This window comes from Rhinocladiella mackenziei (genome assembly GCF_000835555.1).
Source record: "Rhinocladiella mackenziei CBS 650.93 unplaced genomic scaffold supercont1.8, whole genome shotgun sequence".
NCBI lineage: Eukaryota > Fungi > Ascomycota > Eurotiomycetes > Chaetothyriales > Herpotrichiellaceae > Rhinocladiella > Rhinocladiella mackenziei.
Genome location: NW_013550597.1, coordinates 1,300,073 through 1,320,523, shown reverse-complemented (window position 1 = coordinate 1,320,523; position 20,451 = coordinate 1,300,073). Strand labels below are relative to the sequence as shown.

The following is a 20,451-nucleotide window of genomic DNA, read 5'->3' as shown; positions in this document are numbered from 1 at the left end:
GATCTGAGTCTTACTGGCTTGTACATTCATGATTTGCTGCTCCATCCGGAGGATCTTGGGCCACCGGTCTCAAATACCGTATAAGCGATTGCGCAGTGCGCACAGATTCATCTGTACATGGAGGACGGGTTCGTGCAGAGAGGCAGAGGGGTTGAACACATCGGATATGTGGAGGCTCTCAAAGCGTGCTTTGAGAATCGGCATGTTTGGCCCCGGAAATAGGTAGCCCTCGACGAGTCCCATGGCCAGGGCAAGGCTAGGCCCACGAGAGTGTATTATACGATAGTGCCCACCTTTCGTGCCGCAGTATGTGTGACGCCCGAGTTCTTACTGTGACTGCAATGTGACCCATTTCAACATCTGCTTCTTTACGAAGCCGGTCTCTTAATGTATCTTCTCATCTATTGGCCCTTTCTGCCTCCGCTATTCTTTCTTGCCCTCGTTTGACCGTGTTCGCCGGTATAGTGAATCTCAGCGGTATCAATATGTAGGGACTATCAGCTCTTCCCTGCACTCTGCCGACCAGCCAAATCCCGGATGACACAGATTTGGAACCTGTGAGCGCATCAGTCAGCATCATACTTCACCGGGGCTTGGATGAAAAGGATTTCGTGCTGGACGCCACACGGCGCGATCACTTTGCTCTCACCGGTACCATACGGACGTTCTACAGTGCGCGTTCGGTCGCTGTCGCGTGGAAACATCTGAAGTCGTTAAGCTATCTTCGTTTCACGTTCAAGGGACGCCATGTTTCGTTCGAATCGGATCACACTCGTGGATCGAGGTTCCTTTCCGATTTGCGACTGAAGGGCCACCAGGTATGATAGGTGACGGAGCAATGTCGGTCATCCCTGCCGAAACAGAGGGCCCATGGAAAATATGTGTCATCAGGACCGTAGCAGATGAACTGAAATCCCATCCGTCGGTGGACACGCCTAGGCGGGCGTCCTCTGCACCAGGCCAGCATTTTGACGTTGTTATTCTGGGTGGAGGACAATCTGGGCTAACTGCGGGCGGTAGACTCCAAGTTCTGGGTGCGTCTTATGTCATTATCGAAAGACAAGCGAACGTGGGCGTAGCTGCATGACAAGATACGACTCGGCGAAGCTCCACACAATCAGAGTGTTCGGCCACCTACCTTTTGAAAAGACGTTCACGGACCCTCCTTATCCCGAATATTTGACCAAAGACCACCTAGCGGAGGGGTACCAGCGTTGGGCCATCAGGTACCACTTCAACGCCTGGTTGTCCATAACCCTGCTGTCAGGTGAGTGGAACAGGAAGACGAGGACATGGGCCCTGGAGATCTCGCGGCACGGCAAGAAATCGGTCGCCACCGGCTCCTTTTTGTATTCGCCGGCGGTGCGGGTTCGCAGATCCCAGTCGCGCCCGCGTACGAGAACCGCGGAGCCTTCAAAGGAACTGCCTTGCACTCGGTCGAGTACAGGAATCCTGACGCGTGGGCTGGGAAGCACGGCATCGTGATCGGGACGGGGAATACCGCCCATGATACAGTCGAAGACATGCTGAGTGCGGGTCTTGCTTCCGTGACGGTAGGAGCTTGAAGCCCGATCTCGTGGTATTCGCCACCGGATTCGTCTGTAACATGCGTCTTGTCATTGCCTCACTATTCGGCTTCAGTGTTGCTGGGGAGCTGGGCGACTGCTGGAGTCTCGACGAGGAAGGCTGGGAACTCCGTTTCACGAGTATAAAAAGAACCCGTTTCTTGCTCGCTACAAAGCTCCGGGCCAGACAGAGCGGGCCCAAACCAGAACCATATCCAAGGCTGGCCACCTGGGGGTCATCCTAGGAGAGTGAGGAGAGCATATCAGCAATGTTTCATAGCTCAGAAAAATCTACTCAAATGGCATAGACGAAATTTCGGCACTGACAGGACTGCTTCCTCTGGACTTACTGCATGCTATCTTGTCCGCAGATGTGATTTTACGGAGGACTTGTCCTATTTCGAAGGGTTTCAGGGGACCGTCAGACTATATAATTTCGAAGCATGTACGAAGCGTACAACGCCTCCGAAGGTCTTTACAAGCCGTGGCGTTGCCACATATCACAAAGGGCAGCTGTCAAACTGTGTGCAACTCGAGATGTATTGAATGCTCCGAGCTCTTCCAATGAGTGTGGGACAGAGCCCATCTATATATCTATCTACGAGGTGTATGCTGACGCTGTTGCCTGCACGCCAGGAGGTGAATGTTACAAAATGAGTAGGTTTGCCATGAATGATAGGTTAGCATTTGTTCAACAGCAGCTCGAAGCATCATGTGACTTTGCAGGCTTATCCTGAGAACTAAACTTGGCACTGGCTCTCTCTAGCTCTCAGGAAATATCTTACCGTCGTCGGTAGAAGCCGTTCGCAAGTTTGAATACCTAGGAATGCAGTAGAGGGCAGATGAAAAGGGGAGAGGAGTGGAATATTCCTTTCCTCGGCAATTGATCAGTGCCCCGAAAAACGCGGAGGCGACGTCTTGGCACAGTCTTGGCAAATGGGACCTCTCCGCCTCTCGCTGTTTTTCCTATTGAACTCTTTCCTTTCATCCCCGCAATCCATATTGCGGCAAGGGGGAAGTAAAACATCGCTCTGGTCGTGGCGGTATCGAGCAATAGCCACGTCTGCTTGAATATGATATTGCCGTTCGCTAGCCATGGACGTCCTAGACAAGCGCAGAATCCAATGTTTGGGCAGACTTCCTGTCTTTACAATTCCCAAGGTATAGTAAAAGTTTCCCTGCACTTCTTAACCTGGTAAAGTTTGGAGTGTCAGCACCATCCAGTCGGAGAAAGCATTCGGTATCGCTGCTTCATTGCCCCGAACCGGCGAGAGATCTCTCAGTTGGACGCATCAGTCTATCATACGAGTCAGGATGTAAATTCAACATATGCCGGGGCCCCATACTCCATCTTCACCATGTGGGACACTCCAGACACACGCTCCGCCTCCCTATCGATCGCTCAGTCGCCATGGCATTGTGGAACTCGCTAAAAGGATAAAGGATTACAGATCTGTCCCGGGCAGATGGGATTCTGAATCTTCTGCATTCTAGAATCCTTGGTACCGGGGAAACCAGACTCTGTTTCCTCCACATCACAATCGAAATTTCAACATGTTCGACGTAGCAAAGACCAAAGAGTCCAGTCTATGGGCGAATCGAAAATGTCTTCTCATATGTTGCGTGGTCGCGATAGCTAACATGCAATATGGGTTCGATACGGCTGCTGTGGGCGGTCTGCAAGGTACATATCTACATGACCACTCTCCTGGCCCTGACTAAGTTCCTGACATTTAACGATCTCCTAGCCATGCCAGGTTTTCTCAAAGTTTTCGGCTATCCCAGTGACAAGAGCCCAACAGGATATGGCATCGATGTAAGAACACCCTCAAACCTACATGAGCTACTTATTTCACGTGGATATCTTTTTCTAAATCACACCCATTCCGCTAGCCAACGTTCCAACAACTAATCAGCTCGCTCCTCACCCTGGGATCCTTCCTCTCATCCCTCCTCGCAGGCTTCTTCGGCTCTTACTTTGGCCGGAAACACGCCATCTGGCTCGCGTGTGCCTTGAACGCCGTCGCCTGCGCCATCCAAATCGCCACCACCTCCAAGGGCGTCATCTACCTGGGTAGACTCCTCTTAGGCATCGCCAACGGCTTTCTCGTGACCTTTTCCAACGTCTACACCGCCGAGGCATCTCCCGCACACCTCCGCGGTGTAATTGTCGCCCTCTTCGCCTTCTGGGTCAATATTGGCTCCATTCTCGGCTCCACCGTGAACAACTTTACCAAAAGACGCATGGACAAAGCCTCGTACCAGATCCCGCTGGGATGTCTGTACATTGTCCCGACAATCTTGGCCATAGGACTATGCTTCGTGCCCGAGAGCCCTCGCTTTCTGCTCCACCACGGTAAAGAAGCACGGGCAAAGAAGTCCCTGATCCAACTCCGTGGCTCGGCCTTAACAAACGAAGAGCTTGAGATCGAATGGGCCGAAATGCTACTTGGGATGGAAGAGGAGAAAAAGAACGTTGTGTCCGTCGGCTGGATTGACATGTTTCGAGGCACTGATCTCCGTCGCACTCTCCTCTGTTACGGCATGATCGCATGCCAGAGCGCCTCGGGCATCTGGTTTCTGATCGCGTATCAAACCTATTTCCTGCAACAAGGCGGCGTGACCAAGGCGTTTGAGTACACCATCATGACGACGTGTATGGGTTTTGTCGGCGTGAACGTGGGGATGTTTGCCATGCGCCACTTGCTAGGTCGTCGCTCGATCCTCATGATCGGCGCAACGGCCTGTGGACTGTCCCAATTATCCACGGCGATCACCGCGAGCGTCAGTCCAAATCCGCAAACCACGGCGAATGTGCTTACGGCATTTACGGCCCTGTTCAAATTCTTCTACAATGCCTGTGTGGGCGCGGCCAGCTATCCTGTGGCGACTGAAGTCGTGAGCACGAGATTGCGTGCTTGGACGGTCGGAACCGCGACTGCATTGGGCTATATACTCGCGTGGCTCGTGAGTTTTTGCTCGCCGTATTTCATCAATCCTGCGGAATTAGGCTGGGTAAGTGAAAATCTTCCTCTCTCCCCTTCCTCTTCTCCTTCCCAGCCCCCTTTTCTTCGTCGGCCCCTGCCTTCTTGTTCTTCAGCCGCACTGACGTGAATATTAATCATTTCAGGGCGTACAATACGGCTACATCTGGGCGGGCTCCAACTTCGCCTGCGTGGTATTTTTCTTCTTCTTCATGCCCGAAATGAAAGGCCGCACACTCGAGGAATTAGACGAGCTGTTCCTGAATCGCGTCTCCGTTTGGGATTTCCCTAAGTACCAGTGCCATTTGCGCCAGGATGCTGCGAATGATGTGCGGATTAAGAGGAACGAAGAAGAGAATAAAGGCCTGGGTATAGATAAAGATGGCTCGGCGACGCATGCGGAGGAAGTGCAGGTCATGAAAGATAAGATGGAGAAATAGAATGGGCTCGATAGGGCAAGAAGGATGGAAGGCCCTGGCTAGCTGAATCTCTTGAGTTCTGGTAAATTTATCTACAAAATCTAGGAAATGGAGAGAATAGATTGACATGTTTGTAATACCGTACATCTATATTCATCGCATTCTTGGATTCTGCGTTGATTGTCCAACGCCCGGGGGCATCTATTCTTTGTCTACCAGTATAATCAACCCCAAGGCAAGGGCACACGGTCAATTCAGCAGTCGGCCCTACCCCAAGTGCGTGGAAATCCAACTACATCTCTGACATTGCTCACACCGGTGAGATACGCCAGCAAGCGGTCGAATCCCAAACCATACCCTCCATGAGGACTGCTTCCGAAACGCCGGAGATCGGCGTACCATCTTAGACTACCCAGACTTTCGCCAGGTTGTAAGAATGGATAGCTATCGCCATTATCGTTGCCGTTGCCATTAGGCCTGTCTGTTTTCTTGATAAGTCCCTTCTGTCGCATCGATTGGATCAAATTTTCCAGACGGTGTTCTCTGAGACTTCCACCGACCACTTCACAGTATCCAAAGGGAAGAAGAAGGTCGAAGCAGGCGACGGTTTCGCCATTTTCGGGTGAAGGTGTTGTCCGCAGAGCTGGTTCTTGGTCTGGCCCAAAAGTTTGAAACATCGAAGGGAGCATGTAAAACGGTTTGACGGCTCGAGGATAATGGGTGACAAACACTGGTTTCCCTTCTCCTAGATTATTCACAATCCATCGTTCGTGCTCCAATTGCAGGCCCTGATCCCACTCCGGGGATTTGAGGAACAATTTTCCGGCACTCGATTCGTGAACCTGGCCGAGGGCGGTCATGGCGGAGGAGTATTGCACCGTGGTCCACGGTCCAGAGAGTCTGTTCCATCGATCTTCCAAATCGACCGAGTCCGCATCTGATGATCGGTGTTTCTCGTCCGAGTAATATTCTAGAAGTTCTTTTCCCACTCGATGGTGTCGAAGCGATTCGGTGAGACCGGTAATCAGGGATCTCACTTTTGACAGCAGGTCTGCCACAGAGACGTGTCGATACTCAGCCTCGAGCATGTAGAATTCCGACAGATGACGGGGTGTGTCACTTTCTTCGGCTCGGAAAGTAGGCGCAAAGGCGAAGACATTCCCCAACTCGGCCGAATATGCTTCGAGGTGTAATTGTGATGAGACGGTCAAGTATTTTGGCTCTCGAAAGTAGAGTTTTTCTTGCTCTTGAGAGGCATTTGGGCCATTACCGGGAGCTTGAGCTTGGCTCTGCGGAGTTATGGCGAAAACTTCTCCCGCGCCCTCACAATCAGAAGAGGTAATCAGAGGCGGATGCACTTGGTATACAGGATCCGGGGCGTTGTGAAAGTGCGAGGTAGCCACAGCTGTCAAAAAGCTCCGAGTACGAACGAGGAGGGATTGAAAAGACGTCCGCATGCGGAGGTGAGGAATACTCCGCAAGAAATCGACCGACATAGACTGCTTCTGGATTGGGTTCTCCTGTCGCCATGGTTAGAATAGAACGAAAAATGAGCAGAGACCCCTACAAGAGGATTGCTTTCTCCCACTGTTTCGATTTCTTCCACTCGCAACTCATGGGTCTGTCCACCTCCTTCAGATGGAATCCATTTGCCGATCAACGCAACATAGGCACCATTCGTAATACTGAGAATTGGTATCAGACAATGTCCATCCCTCTTTTGAATACATGACGACGTACTCCTTCGCTAAAGTTGGGTCGGGAAACACAGCTTGAATATTTGCATGGGTGGAACCATCTGAGATGCGGGCAAATGCCACCTTTTTCTGTTTCCTCACACTGCGAACCAACCCGGCGATTTTCACACTATTTGTTTTGGCTTCATGCGGTCCCCCGTCAATGAGAAGTGTCGCATGGCGAACGAGTGGTGGGGATGCTTTTGGGGTGGACGATACTGGAACGCCCTGGTGGTTATGTCGTCGAGAGGCATGAGGAACGTATCGAACTCGGCAACGGGATACGTGAAGACCTGGGAATTGTGGCCGTATCTGATGTCCTGGATGCCATGGCGACTTCAAAACACGCCATAGCATCACGCAATGAAATCTTGACGATAAGGTCAGCTATTCAATATTGAGAAAAATACTTGAAACACAACGTCGCACGACAGATTGGGGCCGGAGACCGCAAAAACCGTTTCTCCGGCTGCTAGTACAGTCTCGCCCGAGGTTCATAGCCTCGCCGATTTGAGTACCCTTCTTTTCCGTGAACAGATGTTGGTTGATACTAATTTTGAACCTTTCGTGTTACAATTCCTAGATGCTATACATCCAGCATACTTCTAACCACCTGCGGTCGTGACTGGAGCGAAACTGTCGATGAGTTAGGCTCCCGGCCCCGGCCTTCAGGTCCACTATCCGCGTCGTGGGTATTTTCACGTTCGCTCGTTCCCCTCGTTTTCCTTTCATCAGTGCGCCCGGGTGCGGATATATTTCTCTCCGTCCACCTGGATTTTGTGTTGGCACTATCATCGTCAAGTCCTGTTGAACGCAAAGCTGACCCAGTTTGGGTTGTATTTTGCCTCGGTTTCCTATATCTTGCGTCTTCTCCGCCTTGTTTCCGCTGCTGCCACCAGTAATGCCCGCTCTCATCCTGTTGTTGGAGGTTTGAAAAAGACGACTGTGGGTGGTTGTCTAAATTATTTTGCAGTGTGGATAAAGGCATTTTGAATATTTGATTCGGGGATGCGTTAGAATCCCGGGCCTTAAACCACCAAGAAGGCGGCCTGTCTCGATGGTCTCGGTCGCGGACATGACGATCTTGTAAGGCCACGTGAATATCACCATGGGCTTCATCTCCTCTCATCGCTCGCTGAGATATTAAGACCTTGTCTTCATTTTGGCTCAGATACCCTCGCACGTTGAGCACGACAAGAATAAGGAGTGCTGGTGCATGACCAAGTCCGTAGAAGGTGCCCATACTCACGCCGAGACGATATGGCGAAAGACTCCAAACCCAAGATCCAGCAAGGGCGTAAGCTACACGGATAGCCAGTAGGAGAGTAATTTGCAGAAGTGTTTGAGGTATTGCTGACCGATATACTCGACCGCTGTAGGCTAAGCGAAACACCGTGAGGCCTAGGCAGACCGTCGCAAGAATCGAAGCCGTTTTGAATCGGGCGTCGAGTGCGGCCGGTTTGGCTGATTCCCGTGTTTGCGCCTCTGATCGCTGGTCTTGGACGAATGACCAAGAACGTGGAATGAGCATGAAGAATACAAGCGCATCGAAAGCATAGAATATTAACGGAAGATAGAAATCGACCTGGGTGCGGTGATGGTCCGGATGGAGGGCCAACGGTTCGGTGTCTTGGAGTAGACGATCTCTGAATGAGCTCCTATTAGTGAAGTCAGACGGTCCGACCGATTTCCCTCGTGATTCATCCATGCCTGCGAGCACACTTACCAGCTTCTTACGGCCTCCCACACACAGGCCATTAGGGCAGGGACCATCAAGGTTAAAAAGATGGATTGAAGAATTATGGGCGTATTGACAACATAATCTCTGTCTATATCGATGGCCGTAAAGCAACTTAACAAGCCGCACGCGGCGAGGAATATGGTCCAATACCAAGGCCATCGTCTTCCAACCGGCTTCCATCGCTTCCCCCGCGGCAGATACGAGCGACCATGCTTTCTGAGATTTATGGTTGAAAAAGGAATTGAGAAGGCAAATAGTGACCCAAAGACAAGTCCGATGATGCCGCGAGCTCCGATCGGGCTTATGGGCCCGTAACACGACGTGGTGTTGATGAAAGTCCCGTTCGGTGAAATGAGAATAGGCTTATACTTTCCGAAAGCGAGAAAGCACTGGGAACCGTTGGAAAGAGTTCCATTACCGTAAATCGTGTAATTCCAGAACTTCAAGGCTGTATCATTGTAGGTGATGCCGTTGATCAAGGTCATGACGTGTGCGGATTCTTGCACTATCAAAGATGATAGTTTTCGCTTCGGTCTTGCTAGTTGATAATTTGGCTAATGCTAATCGATTCCTATCATTTTGATAATTCAGACGCAACGAATGCTTACGGGGACGATCCATGTCTCTCCACACCAAAACCAACTTGCTGACTTGGGGTATACGCTTCTTCGTAGCACGGGACCAGGCACGTGATACTGATGACATGGTCCCAGAAATCAATCAGTGGGCTCAATGCTCATAGTCCGAATTGACGCTACTCTGAGAACTCACAATATATCGAAAGATGCTTACAATAAGCCGACCAGATCCAACATTTGTCTCGATGAAGAGTAGCCCGTTTAGAGTAAAGATTGCAACATCCGTAACCGGCCAAATCGACTCGCACACTGATGGTAGAACAGAAGTAGACAAATCAAATTCATTAACCTCGTGGCGTCATGCCCTTTTTGCCGAGAAATGCTCCACAACAGAGCCCCTTTAAAATGCGCCAGAACCGCAATGCAAACGCTCAATGGTAAGTATGAACACCATTTTTGGATGCCCTCATATCATGCAGCCTCCCCCATTTTGCTTCGATCGGATGTACCGATCAAGCGGTGGCCACCATTAGACCCTGGCGAACACACGATCCAGCTTACTCAATGCTCTCTTGTCCTCTCGGAATCCCAATTTCTCACTGGGAATGTCTTGCGGGGGGGCTCCATTCTTCGTACCGCCGGGACTTGTACTACCTTGTCGGTCTACCTCTGTTTCATTCGGCGGTTTCTCCGTAGAGGGTAAGTTCGTGGAAATACTGTGGACCAGTGCCGTAATGGTAGGCGCTTGGCTGGCACTGGCAGGAGGCGCCTCGGAAGGTCGAAATTCAGTCTGGCTTTCCTCCGGCTTTTGTGGTGTACCACTCGTTTGGGCCTCGCCTGCATTCAGAGAGGCTGTTAATCTCGGATCGATCTGGAAACTTGTCGCCGCCTTTTCACTGCCATTTTCTGGAGCCGGAGCATTTGCTGGTGCCACCGGGCTGGACTGGTATGGCGGAGGAGGCGGCTGGCTGGTGCTGTACGGCGTCAATGGAGCCTGTCCGGAGCCGGTAGTGGGTAGTGAAGGCATTGAAGATCTTGACTGTGTATTTCGGAGAGGGCGTTGGTCAAAGGTGGACGGCGGGGCTTGGCTGAGTGGAAGGGGATGAGGGGGAGCGTAGGGCGGTGGTGGATAGGCGAGAGGATGCACACCAGGTTGAAGAGTGGCATATGGTTGCAGGGCGTAATGACCCGGAGGAGTGTGAATTGGGCTGATGGGATAAATGTAGGCGGGATGAGGGATATAACCATGCGGGATGTAGGCATGAGGAGGAGCAGGCGCCGGTCTGTGATATCCTGGAGCGCCAGGGCTCACAACATAACCAGGCGCTCCCACCATGGGCGATCTCGTTACCGCCGGGACCGAAGATTGATCATTGATGGTCGACTCCGGGTACATGCCTTTGGCAGGTTGGATGGAAGCCAGATTGGGATCTGTACTGGGTTGTCGCAATACTTGGGCCGTGGGGTGCGACCGGGAATAGTAGCTGATGAGATGCAAATGCTGACCTTGCGATGTCGTGATGCTGAATGATTGTTTCATGAGACCATCTGGCTTGTAGCGGTATCCGTCCGGGCCTTCTTCGCCCTCGCCATTTTGTGATGGGTCGTCGTTCCCGCTGTCGGGGGTTTTCGTGCTTCGATTAGCTGGGGTGACGAATGAATTTCCTCCTCTTTTTCCTTCCATCTCTCGGTACGTTAAGAAACTCCCCGACACTCGACTAGCACTCCAACTCTTTCCATCGGTCCATCTCCTCATTCCAGCTTCTCGTTCATCCCATACAAACACCGAGCCTGATCTGATCGACTGCCTCTCTTTCTCGGACAATCTTCGTTGGACACGTGGCAAGATGCCCAAGCGGCAAGCCTCGAAGAGAATGATGGCGTCTGTGGGTGTACGAACGTGACCGTTGTACGTCTCCATAGCGAGTGGTTATGAAACGATAGGATCAAACACAATGACTAGAGCGAGTCGTTAGTATTGTGTTCGCGTGAGAAGCGAATACAGTGCCATGCGACTCACCCTCTTGACCTTCACTCGCGGCGGGCTGATTGCTTTCACAGAAACAACTCAGCTCGCCGCGCGCAGTGCCGGTGTATTATTTGGATTCCTGGGTTGAAATATGCGGTGTTTTCACCGGTTGGGCTGTCCTGGAGACCTCTCCAAGCGCAAATAAACTGCGCAAAACGCCCAGTTGGACAGTTTTACACCGGGATGGCAGTGTTAACCTTAAAGCCAGTGACAATCTGTTTTCTGTGAAGGCAGTTCACTCGTTCCGCTCGCTGCGCTGCGAGGAATTAGACGGAGTCGCAAGATCGCGGCAAAAAAAGGTTGACAGTTACTCCTCAGGTGGCGTCGGTGGGTAGATCTAAGTCCAAAGCTGGCGGAGGACAAGAAATGCCAGGAAATTCAGAGACGTTTCTTGGGAGGAGATTGCTTGACAAATGTGGGCCTGTGCCATGAAATAAAGTCTGGTGAAAGGGAAGCGAATTTGACTGGCAAACGCAACAGCAGAGGGACTTCGCCCGGCCGGAGTTCCCACACCAAGCTTGGGCTTATGCTTAAAATGAAAGCTGCTGCGTCCGCTAAGAGGCCTGTGCGTCTCGGCCCAGCCTTGGCACCTTGCCTGGAAAGGACTCGTAACCGGTTCGCCACTGAGAAGCCAAAGGCCAGAGACGAGAACCGACAAGGCAGGAGATAACCGAGGGCTAACAAGGGAGTGGATTAGGCTTTTGGTGATACGAGCATGAGGCGTAGTATTACTGAAGAGACAAACCGACCGATATTTTACCCCCTTGCTGAGTACTGAGACATGCTGTACGTACGGAGTATTTTTTTTCTTTCATCAAGTTGCTGTATCAGGTCGAGCATCTTCGGCGAGGCGGCCCTTGGGAAAATTGAACAAGCTTCTTGGATCTTCTTGGAAGGTCACGTTCTAGGGACCAATAGTGTACAAGATCCGCACTGAGTGCTTGTCAGGAGGTCAATGACAATCTGCTAATTCCTCCTCAATGCTTGGCACACTCAAAAATCAGAGCCCGAAAGTTGAGTTCGGGGGACCCTGACCTGGGCAGCCCGTGAGTAACCTCCCTTCCCAAGGCCTAGGCAGACATTATTTACCCTCCCTTGCAACTCAAACACCCATTTTATCTGCCTCCTTGCTGACTGACCTGTCTTCCTTACTTTCTGCCTCTGCCTTAATCTTACAAGCCCCAATCTTCATTCAGTTCATCCAGCATCCCTATCATGTTTCGCATTTCAAATCGGCTTGTCCGCCCAAGACTCGCTCGTCAAAAAGACAGCACTTGGCACCGGCGCTAGTGACCGAACGCCACGCCGCCAACAGTCTTGGTTTCTCTTGGTGGCCTGGGCACGGCGTAAATGGTGTCTCTCGGCTGCAGATGAGTGGACGGCGGCTGTTTTTGAATGCCTGGCGGGAATTTCTGGTCTTCTCAAGTCCCCCACCTTTTGCCTTTCGAGGTTTGTAAACTGCAATTATTGGATTTGCTCAGATAGATGGCGCTTATCTGATGACAGCGTTATTTTCCGAAATAATCATGATGGCTGCCACTTTCTCCCGACGGCACAAGAGGTGTCAGCCGGCTAGACCAGGGTTCTTAAATGCTAAGGCTTAAGTCTCTCAAGGTTGTTAAGCATGATTCAAGCCACCAAAGTCAATTTCCAGTGCACGCCAAGACGCTCGTTATTGTCGCCAAGTCTGGGCAGGCCTTGAAAGAGGTGTCATGCTGACTTAGACAAGACGGTTGTAATGACCGCGGCCGGTCTTGGACCTTGCCTCCCCTCTGGCCGCCAATGTTCTTGGTTCTGGGCCTGTTGCTCATCTGTCACATCAAAATGACTCTTATCATTTTTTGACCAGTCCTGGAGGATCCAATTTGGACGCCAATTCTAGTGGCTTTTCTTGGGCCCAAGAAGGCCACGTGTCTCTTACCTCTACTGGCAAGCCTGATCGCAGCCCTGTCCACAAGATAACATCAACCACCCTGATCGTCTGCCACCGCCGAATATCCGAGACTTATGCCTAGATTCTCCTTACGGATAGCCGGCATAATCTTCGCAACGCCCAGAAATGCCCATTTTCTTCCCGGGTGAGGGGCCACTGGCTTTCCTCTCCCCCCATCCTGGGTTGTTGTTCAAGTCGCAAAATTCCAAGATCCGATTAGCCCTCTCCAGAATGGCTTCTGCCAACTTGGCGAGTTCGACAGAATTGGCATGCTCGAAGAGAGTTAGAGAACGACTAGAAAAAGCAATAGGAAGACACGTCGCAGTGGTGTCAGAAAAAGAACCCAAGACAGGAATCCGAGTCTCAGGACTTACCGTGTCGGCTAAGTGTACTCGTGACACCAGCTGTCTTGACTTCTTTTTCAACCTAGGTCTGGGCAAAGCTGGACAGATCGCGAGGACAGAACACACCCTTGTCTTCGCTTTTAGCCCAACACTCACGGTAAATTTGCCATGAGCTCCATGCGGACAATAATCGATACTCTCGGCTTCTGAATATCAGTTCTCTACGGGGGACGTGGCAAACAAGGAAAAGGTAGGACACAGCCCAGCCTCGTAAAGTGCAATTTTCAGGACCAAAGTCAGTCTGGGCTTGAAAAATGAGACACACCGAGTTCACTTCAACCAATCAGTACACGCCGACAAGATCCAAGGTCAATGACTCAAGACCTAGCGGAATCATTTGACTAAGAAAATGGCATGGGAACTAGGAAGACCTGGGACCGGCCAACGCAATCTACCAATAACGTCAATACTAGGACATGAGATTGTTCTTGTCCTGCCTAGCCCGAGGGTGCGCCGAGGGTGCGTACCAACAGTTAGTGGGTGGGTTATTCATCTCACGCTGTGGGAGTCCTCTTCATAGAATTTTAACGGTCGGGATGACAGATCCAGAGTTGACCCCAGAGGGGCCGCGGACAGGATATTCTAAAAGCCCCAAACCACCAGGCCTTACTGCGTTCGATATTGCCAAGCCTTTTGCATCACGTGGTTGGCAAACCACTCACAATCCGGAAAATCTATAATCCGGAAAATTGCCTAGTCCTTTGGCTGACCCCATCGGATCCAGTCCATGGACCATATGTAGATGTTGATCACTATGTCTTTTATGGGGGGCTAGCCCCCATGCCCCCAGGCCTCACTGCGTTAAGAAATTCTCCCACCCCTGGCAAAAGTGTTGACTCCTTACACGGCGCTCATCGTGCACCGAGAATAATAGCTGCTTTTAACTCACCCCGGCTCATCCCATCGATTTTATGTCATATTAAAATAATGATGTATTCTTCATGCTTGATAATACAAGTTTATAGGTTCCATTCCACTGCATTTTCGTGCCTCTTTCTTTTCTCTTTCGGGACCTTCATACTCTTCGTCGAATCTTGATAGTCGCCTTCAAGGGTGGTATCAATGACGTGCCCATCCACTTGCTCTCAGGTCTCTCGGGAAGCATTTCAAACTCGTAGTTGAGAATCATGTACGCGAGGAGCAGTTTCAACTCGTTCGCCGCAAAAAAACGGCCTGGGCAGGCGTGACGGCCGTGTCCGAATGGGTGGTATGTCGAAGACGTGCTGACGAAGCCCAGGTTTGCTTTACGGATGTAGTCGTCGGTATTGGACGATTTGGGATTGCATGGGTCATCGCTGACGCTGTCTTTCTCGGTGAGATCGTGTCCGTCGACTTCGCGCTGATCGGAGAAGCGGAAGGGTTTGTAGGTGGCGGCGTCGGGGTACCGATCCGGGTCGTTATGAACGCCATTGGTCGGCACAGAGATGTTGCTTCGGTAGGGGCAGAATGTTCCGTTGGGAGCAGTGACGCCGGTGGGACTCACGACGGTGCGCATCAGTCCGACGCCGAGGAATGAGCCTAGCCGTGAGGATTCTCGTAGGGTCGAATCAGCCTTGTACATCTTTGCGAGGCCTTGTTTGGTCCAAACGCCATCGTCATTGGCTAGAACCGCTGTCGCTTCGTCACGGAGTTGATCGAGATATTTCTCGGAAGGGTCTGTGGCCAGTAAGTCGAAGATGGCATTTGTGATGCTGAAAGTCGAGGTATGGATGGCCGCGAAATTTACTGCCAGCAGCCTCTCCGCAATGATGTCGGGGTCGTTTTCCGCTGGAGCTGGACAATCCCGTGCTCGGTGGATCGACCACTGCAGAAAATCATTAGGCTCTGTCTCGCCGACTTTCTTCTCAACATCGCCCGTTTGATTGTCAAGAAGTCTCTGACGACGCTCAATCTCCGGTCGAATGATGCGAGCGAAGGATTTCGTGTGGTGTCGATTGGGTCTCGTTATCACAAAAGCAGCGAGAGGACGTAGTGGTGTCGGGATCTGTCTGAGCAAAACCGAGGCAACGGGGACCGCCGTAGCAAAACCTATGCCATGGGCGAGGAAGGCTTGATCACGACACCAGGGTAATCCGACGAAGACACGGTTGCTGGTGCGCGCAATGATATGTATTAGTGTCTCAAACACACACACTTCTTTCCAGTGTGTCACGTCGGCACCCCAAATTTCATCAAAAGCGGCCCTCAGCTCATCCATAATGTCCATGGTAAGAGCACCTAATTGTCGAGTGAGTTCGCTTCTGATTGTCTCATGGTGGAGAGGATTGCCAACCACCCAGGGATGGACAAAGGTAAAATCCGTCTGAAGCACGTCACGATGGGGTTCATCGGCACTCAAAACATTCTCTGGCTGATTGATGAGCCATGTTATCGACGATGCCGGCAGAAGAATTTCGGTGCCATTAAGACTGGGTAAGATACAAGATCGGTTTTTCTTGGAATACTTCGCCAGTCAGCCATGATTGGTTTCAGTATACACGGTCAATCATACCAGTTCATAGGCGTGGTGGATCGTTTGCTTGTAGGCAAACGTAGAGCGAAATCTTGCTCGTAAGCCGGTAAAGAATTCTCCATCTTTAGTGTTGAGCCATGGCAAGGCCGGAAGAGTAGGCTGTTTGCGGCGATAGTGATAGAGCAGAGAAACAACGACGAGTAATATAACAGGAAGAGTGTATAATTTGAATAGGTATTCAATCATGGCTGTAGGCTGGTCCTTTTTGCGCGGCGGATGAGGGTCCAGGAATCAACCAAAAGTCCTTCAAAGTGATATATATGGCAGGTTCGGCCCTGGCTATCATGCAAATTTCGCTGAAGGTCCAGTCAGGACCGTGCCTTGGTCGGACAGGGAATTAAATGGTTGATAAGGGACGAGAAACTTTTGAATAGCGCAACTAGGCGACCGTTCTGGCGAGGAATTCAGTTTTGAGGCAAGTGTCCGGGGGTCAGCAAACGTTCAAGGATGGGTATGTCAGATCGGCTGTCACGCTACAGCGGGAGTATGATCAACAAACATATCTCTCTCCGCCCGAGTCTGTGAGAGGGCGGGCCTGACAGCGGAGGGAGCTGCCACCGAAGCCTAAGCGTCGCAGCAGCCGTCGAAAGGGGCATCAGATCTGGAACAGAATGATGGCGGTCGGTATCTAACATTAGGCTTATCCTGCCGAGAATGATCTTAATGCTCATAATCTTTTTGGCCTGGGCAATGCTTGGTCGGAGGGCTCGGACAATTGATTGGGCGTAGAAAAAACGCACGATGGAGGGAGTGTTGAAGCAGAGCATGTAAGCGAACGAACGACTTCCGTTTCAGGCGTTGATGATGCGCAACTGAAACGCGTGGAGCTTGTCTCAAGAAGATTCAGAAACTTCGATGGAGGAGAAGGGCTTCACTAGCTCTCGGTAAGGGGGGAGGCGATGGGATCGAGGCTCGCTACGACCACGGGAGGGTACTGATCCGACAGCTTGTTTAGCAACGGAATCGAGGCATCCATACACAGTAGTATTTGTTGTGGAAACTCCTCAGGAGATAACGGCGGCACCTGGAACATGTTGCGAAAAGAACAGGAGGTGGTACGCGAATGGGGACCCTTCGCAGGTATCAGACGCAGTCGTAAACTATACTCTTAGTGTATACCGCTAGGCCCAGCTTTTACTGTAACACAAGTGGCATCCAAACACGCAACGCGCCGATACACGAAAATTCCCCAGCCCACGCAACTTCGGCACATTCGACATATCTTTCCTGTGTTTACTAGTTCTGCGTTTAAGAACAACGCTCTCAAACACACTCTTGCCCGGCCATGCGGTTTCAGAACACCTTACACTGACCACATGTCATGCCACCGAGGCTCTGAAATTTTCAGACATGCTCCATGGATGACCCTCGATTAACTCGCATCGACGGGACCCTAACCTCTCTATTTGAGAGCCTTGTTCCACCTCCCAATCTCGACCAAGACGATACCAACACCGAGTTTCGCATTGACCGAGCTATTCAAAATGCAAAAGAGATTGTTCATAGTGCCGACTCCCGTTTGCCCTCGGACACCAACCAAGCACAGGACCTGATCAAGAGAAAGTTACTTCGCGAAAATGCGTCCCCAGAGAAAGCGGCGAGGTTTAGCAATCTCTATTCCAGGCTCCTCGCCATTCCCGTCCTGAGTCAAAAATGGGCAATCCTCTACCTCCTCTACAAACTGTCCGATCCAACCATCCCCGATATGCGCCTTCGAAATCCATTGGCTGACTCTGATCAACTCGCAAACATTCCGCGGCGGCATACCGTTTCTGCAGAGAAACCTTTGACCCCAGAAAATCAAGACGATGGCGAGTCGCACAAGCCTTCCCTCCCCACCGCCCGAGCCTTGCTGTCCAAAAAGCGACAGTCGCAGAGGGATCACGTGGAGTCTTCCCCAGAAGAAGATGAAGCACAACCCGAGGGGCCAGAAAAGGAAGAACCTGCCCAACCCAAAAAAGAGCCACGGGTCATTTGGCCTTCGGAGCTGGAGTTGCTGAGAGATCTTCCATTCAATCTTCAGGGTGTTTCCTCTGCGCACCTCGAGTTTACTGCCACCGCATTTCTTAAACTACCCCCCTGTTTGCCGATCCCTATCCTCTCCTTGCTCCATGCTCTCGCAGAACCCTGCTTGCTCTATCGAGGCCTTGCCGAATATGCTGCAGCTCAAGATGGCGGTCTCATTAACCAGAGTCTTCGTTCTGCCATCAATAACGAATTGCGCTCGTATTTGACTCTGGTCGCATCATTGGAAACTGAAATTCGACAGGCCCTAGCCACTGTCGAGAACAGTCAGGATCCCAAGGCTGTTCGGTTGGCTGACGTGACCCTCAAGCGTTGCTTGATATGGACCAGAGATGCCACAATGGGCCTGCGACTGATGAAGCTGATTGTGGAACACTCCATGCAAAAGCGAGGGGGTCAATTGATTTCCATTATCCACAATTTGTCCTCCTCACATGGTGATCCTTTTGTTGCATCATTTGCAGAAAGGCTTCTAACCCATGTTGCTCGCCCATTCTACGAAATGTTGAAGCATTGGATCTATGATGGCGAGTTGATCGATCCTTATCATGAGTTCTTCATTACAGAACCGGACACAAACCCTGAGCAGCCGGTAGACCATCGACACGTAGCCACGTCCATTTGGGAAGAAAAGTACAAGCTCGATTCAGCTATGGTCCCCTCAATCATCTCTTCCGAGTTTGCTAAGAAAGTTTTTCTCATCGGCAAATCCCTCAATTTCATCCGTCACAACTGTGGCGATTCCGACTGGGTCATTCAATACTCAAAGTCGAATTCAAAGTCCTTGGATTACGCCAATACGGCCAATCTCTCCTTGTCCATCGATGTGGCGTACCGAACAACCATGTCACGATTGACCCATCTGATGTCCACCAAATTTGGGCTGTTTACCCATTTGACGGCAATCAAGAAGTACATGCTGTTGGCTCAGGGAGATTTCTTCGACCTCCTGATCGAGTCCCTGGCTCAACATCTTGATCGTCCAGTGAATTCAATGTATCGACACAATCTTACGTCACAGCTTGAACATGCGATCAGACATTCGAATGCACAGTATGATGACGCTGAAGTCTTGCGACGACTGGATGCGCGTATGCTGGAGCTTTCGAGCGGTGAGATTGGTTGGGATTGTTTTACGTTGGAGTATAAGATCAGCCCCCCTTGCGACGTTGTCATTACTCAGTGGGCAAGCACACAATACCTCAAAATCTTCAATCTGCTCTGGCGTATCAAGAGAGTAGAGTTCTCTCTCAATTCGACTTGCAAACGCTGTATGACCGGCGGGAGAGGAGTTCTTGCTGCAGTAAGTGACAAGTTAGGAAATGACTGGAAACGGTCGAGGTGTGTGGTCGCAGAAATGGTTCATTTCATCAATCAACTGCAATACTATCTCTTGTTTGAGGTCATTGAAGCCAGCTGGGAAATCCTACAAGATGCTATTCATAAGCCAGAAGCCACTCTCGATGACTTGATCGAAGCTCACACCACCTATCTCAAAAACATCACAAAGAAAGGCCTGATCGGTCAGCAACGGCATCCCGTCACTGGTCAACAAGAAGACAGCCTTGTGGTGCAAGTACATCACATCTTGAAATGCATGCTCGCTTACCGCGAAGTTGTCGACGGCCTTTACTCTTACAGTGTTGCGGAGTACACTAGACGACAACAATTCAATCTAAAAATAGAGCAGCGAACTGCACAAGGGAGATGGGGTATTACGGAGAAAGATATCCTGGGCGATACGAGGGCCAGCACACCGACATCCTTAGCAGCCGGGAGACCCGCCAAAAGAGCACAGCTTGTGTCCGAAGGTAGTGACTCACCGCTTACCCCGCCAGTCGCAAATCTGAGTGTTGGTGACGATGAAACGCATCTGAATTCGATAAGGTTAAGGCAGTTGAATCTATCTGCAGAATTTAGATCTCGTCTGAGCATGTTGTTGTACGACCTTTCGCACCAGCCTGACGTGGATTTGAGATTTTTGGGAGTTGTCATGAATTTCAATGAGGTCTATCAACCTGTCAACGTTCGAAGACAACAAGCGAGACGGGCTCGAGAGAAGCGAGAAATGGAAAGGAAAACTCGGGAACCGACCATGTCCTCCGAGGGCAACATGTCCATCGAAAAAGACTTGAACAGCTCAACGACGAAGACCTAATATATGGCTATCTGTATATGTTCATGAGAAGACGAGTTGACGATGCAGTTAGCTAATGGGCTGACATAGCCTCGAGATGGATTGTACAGCAGAGAAGGACTATCAGAGGGCGTGTCTCCTTCATCAAATCAGGCCATTTGCACTTTTGTGTACCAATCTGCAACATGACAGATGTCACATCGATCAAGACGATACTAGCCTCGAGCGAATTTAAGCCGAAATAAGCGAAGGAACTTTTCCCTGAGTTGATTTCGTCCCGGGGCCAAATGTTCAAATTCCTCTGTTGCAGTATGGTGTGGCTGCGCAGTGTCACTCTCAGCCCGTTTTTTATGGAAGGCTGTCCAAGTCCTCCAGCTCAATAGCCGTT

The 20,451-nt window shown here is 50.9% G+C and overlaps 7 protein-coding genes across 7 annotated transcripts; 4 read left to right on the top strand and 3 right to left on the bottom strand.

The window, feature by feature from the left end:
• Positions 1 to 838: 838 nt before the first annotated feature.
• On the top strand, positions 839 to 1,087 carry Z518_10087 (uncharacterized protein; the record flags this gene model as incomplete). Its single annotated transcript, XM_013412703.1, has 1 exon — positions 839 to 1,087. One exon carries the CDS (start codon positions 839 to 841, stop codon positions 1,085 to 1,087), a length of 249 nt encoding a protein of 82 aa, XP_013268157.1.
• A 205-nt stretch (positions 1,088 to 1,292) lies between these two features.
• On the top strand, positions 1,293 to 1,565 carry Z518_10086 (uncharacterized protein; the record flags this gene model as incomplete). The annotated part of the gene is made up of 1 exon (XM_013412702.1): positions 1,293 to 1,565. One exon carries the CDS (start codon positions 1,293 to 1,295, stop codon positions 1,563 to 1,565), a length of 273 nt encoding a protein of 90 aa, XP_013268156.1.
• Positions 1,566 to 3,119: 1,554 nt separating this feature from the next.
• Z518_10085 (uncharacterized protein) lies at positions 3,120 to 4,989 on the top strand (the record flags this gene model as incomplete). Its single annotated transcript, XM_013412701.1, has 4 exons — positions 3,120 to 3,249; positions 3,314 to 3,381; positions 3,459 to 4,580; positions 4,696 to 4,989. The coding sequence occupies 4 exons, from the start codon at positions 3,120 to 3,122 to the stop codon at positions 4,987 to 4,989; spliced, it is 1,614 nt and encodes a 537-aa protein (XP_013268155.1).
• A 233-nt stretch (positions 4,990 to 5,222) lies between these two features.
• On the bottom strand, positions 5,223 to 8,930 carry Z518_10084 (uncharacterized protein; the record flags this gene model as incomplete). The annotated part of the gene is made up of 6 exons (XM_013412700.1): positions 5,223 to 6,488; positions 6,536 to 6,653; positions 6,709 to 6,922; positions 6,975 to 7,091; positions 7,308 to 8,362; positions 8,431 to 8,930. 6 exons carry the CDS (start codon positions 8,928 to 8,930, stop codon positions 5,223 to 5,225), a joined length of 3,270 nt encoding a protein of 1,089 aa, XP_013268154.1.
• Positions 8,931 to 9,552: 622 nt separating this feature from the next.
• On the bottom strand, positions 9,553 to 10,944 carry Z518_10083 (uncharacterized protein; the record flags this gene model as incomplete). Its single annotated transcript, XM_013412699.1, has 1 exon — positions 9,553 to 10,944. The coding sequence occupies one exon, from the start codon at positions 10,942 to 10,944 to the stop codon at positions 9,553 to 9,555; it is 1,392 nt and encodes a 463-aa protein (XP_013268153.1).
• A 3,460-nt stretch (positions 10,945 to 14,404) lies between these two features.
• On the bottom strand, positions 14,405 to 16,087 carry Z518_10082 (uncharacterized protein; the record flags this gene model as incomplete). The annotated part of the gene is made up of 2 exons (XM_013412698.1): positions 14,405 to 15,832; positions 15,881 to 16,087. 2 exons carry the CDS (start codon positions 16,085 to 16,087, stop codon positions 14,405 to 14,407), a joined length of 1,635 nt encoding a protein of 544 aa, XP_013268152.1.
• Positions 16,088 to 17,258: 1,171 nt separating this feature from the next.
• Z518_10081 (uncharacterized protein) lies at positions 17,259 to 20,084 on the top strand (the record flags this gene model as incomplete). Its single annotated transcript, XM_013412697.1, has 1 exon — positions 17,259 to 20,084. One exon carries the CDS (start codon positions 17,259 to 17,261, stop codon positions 20,082 to 20,084), a length of 2,826 nt encoding a protein of 941 aa, XP_013268151.1.
• Between the last annotated feature and the right edge of the window lie 367 nt (positions 20,085 to 20,451).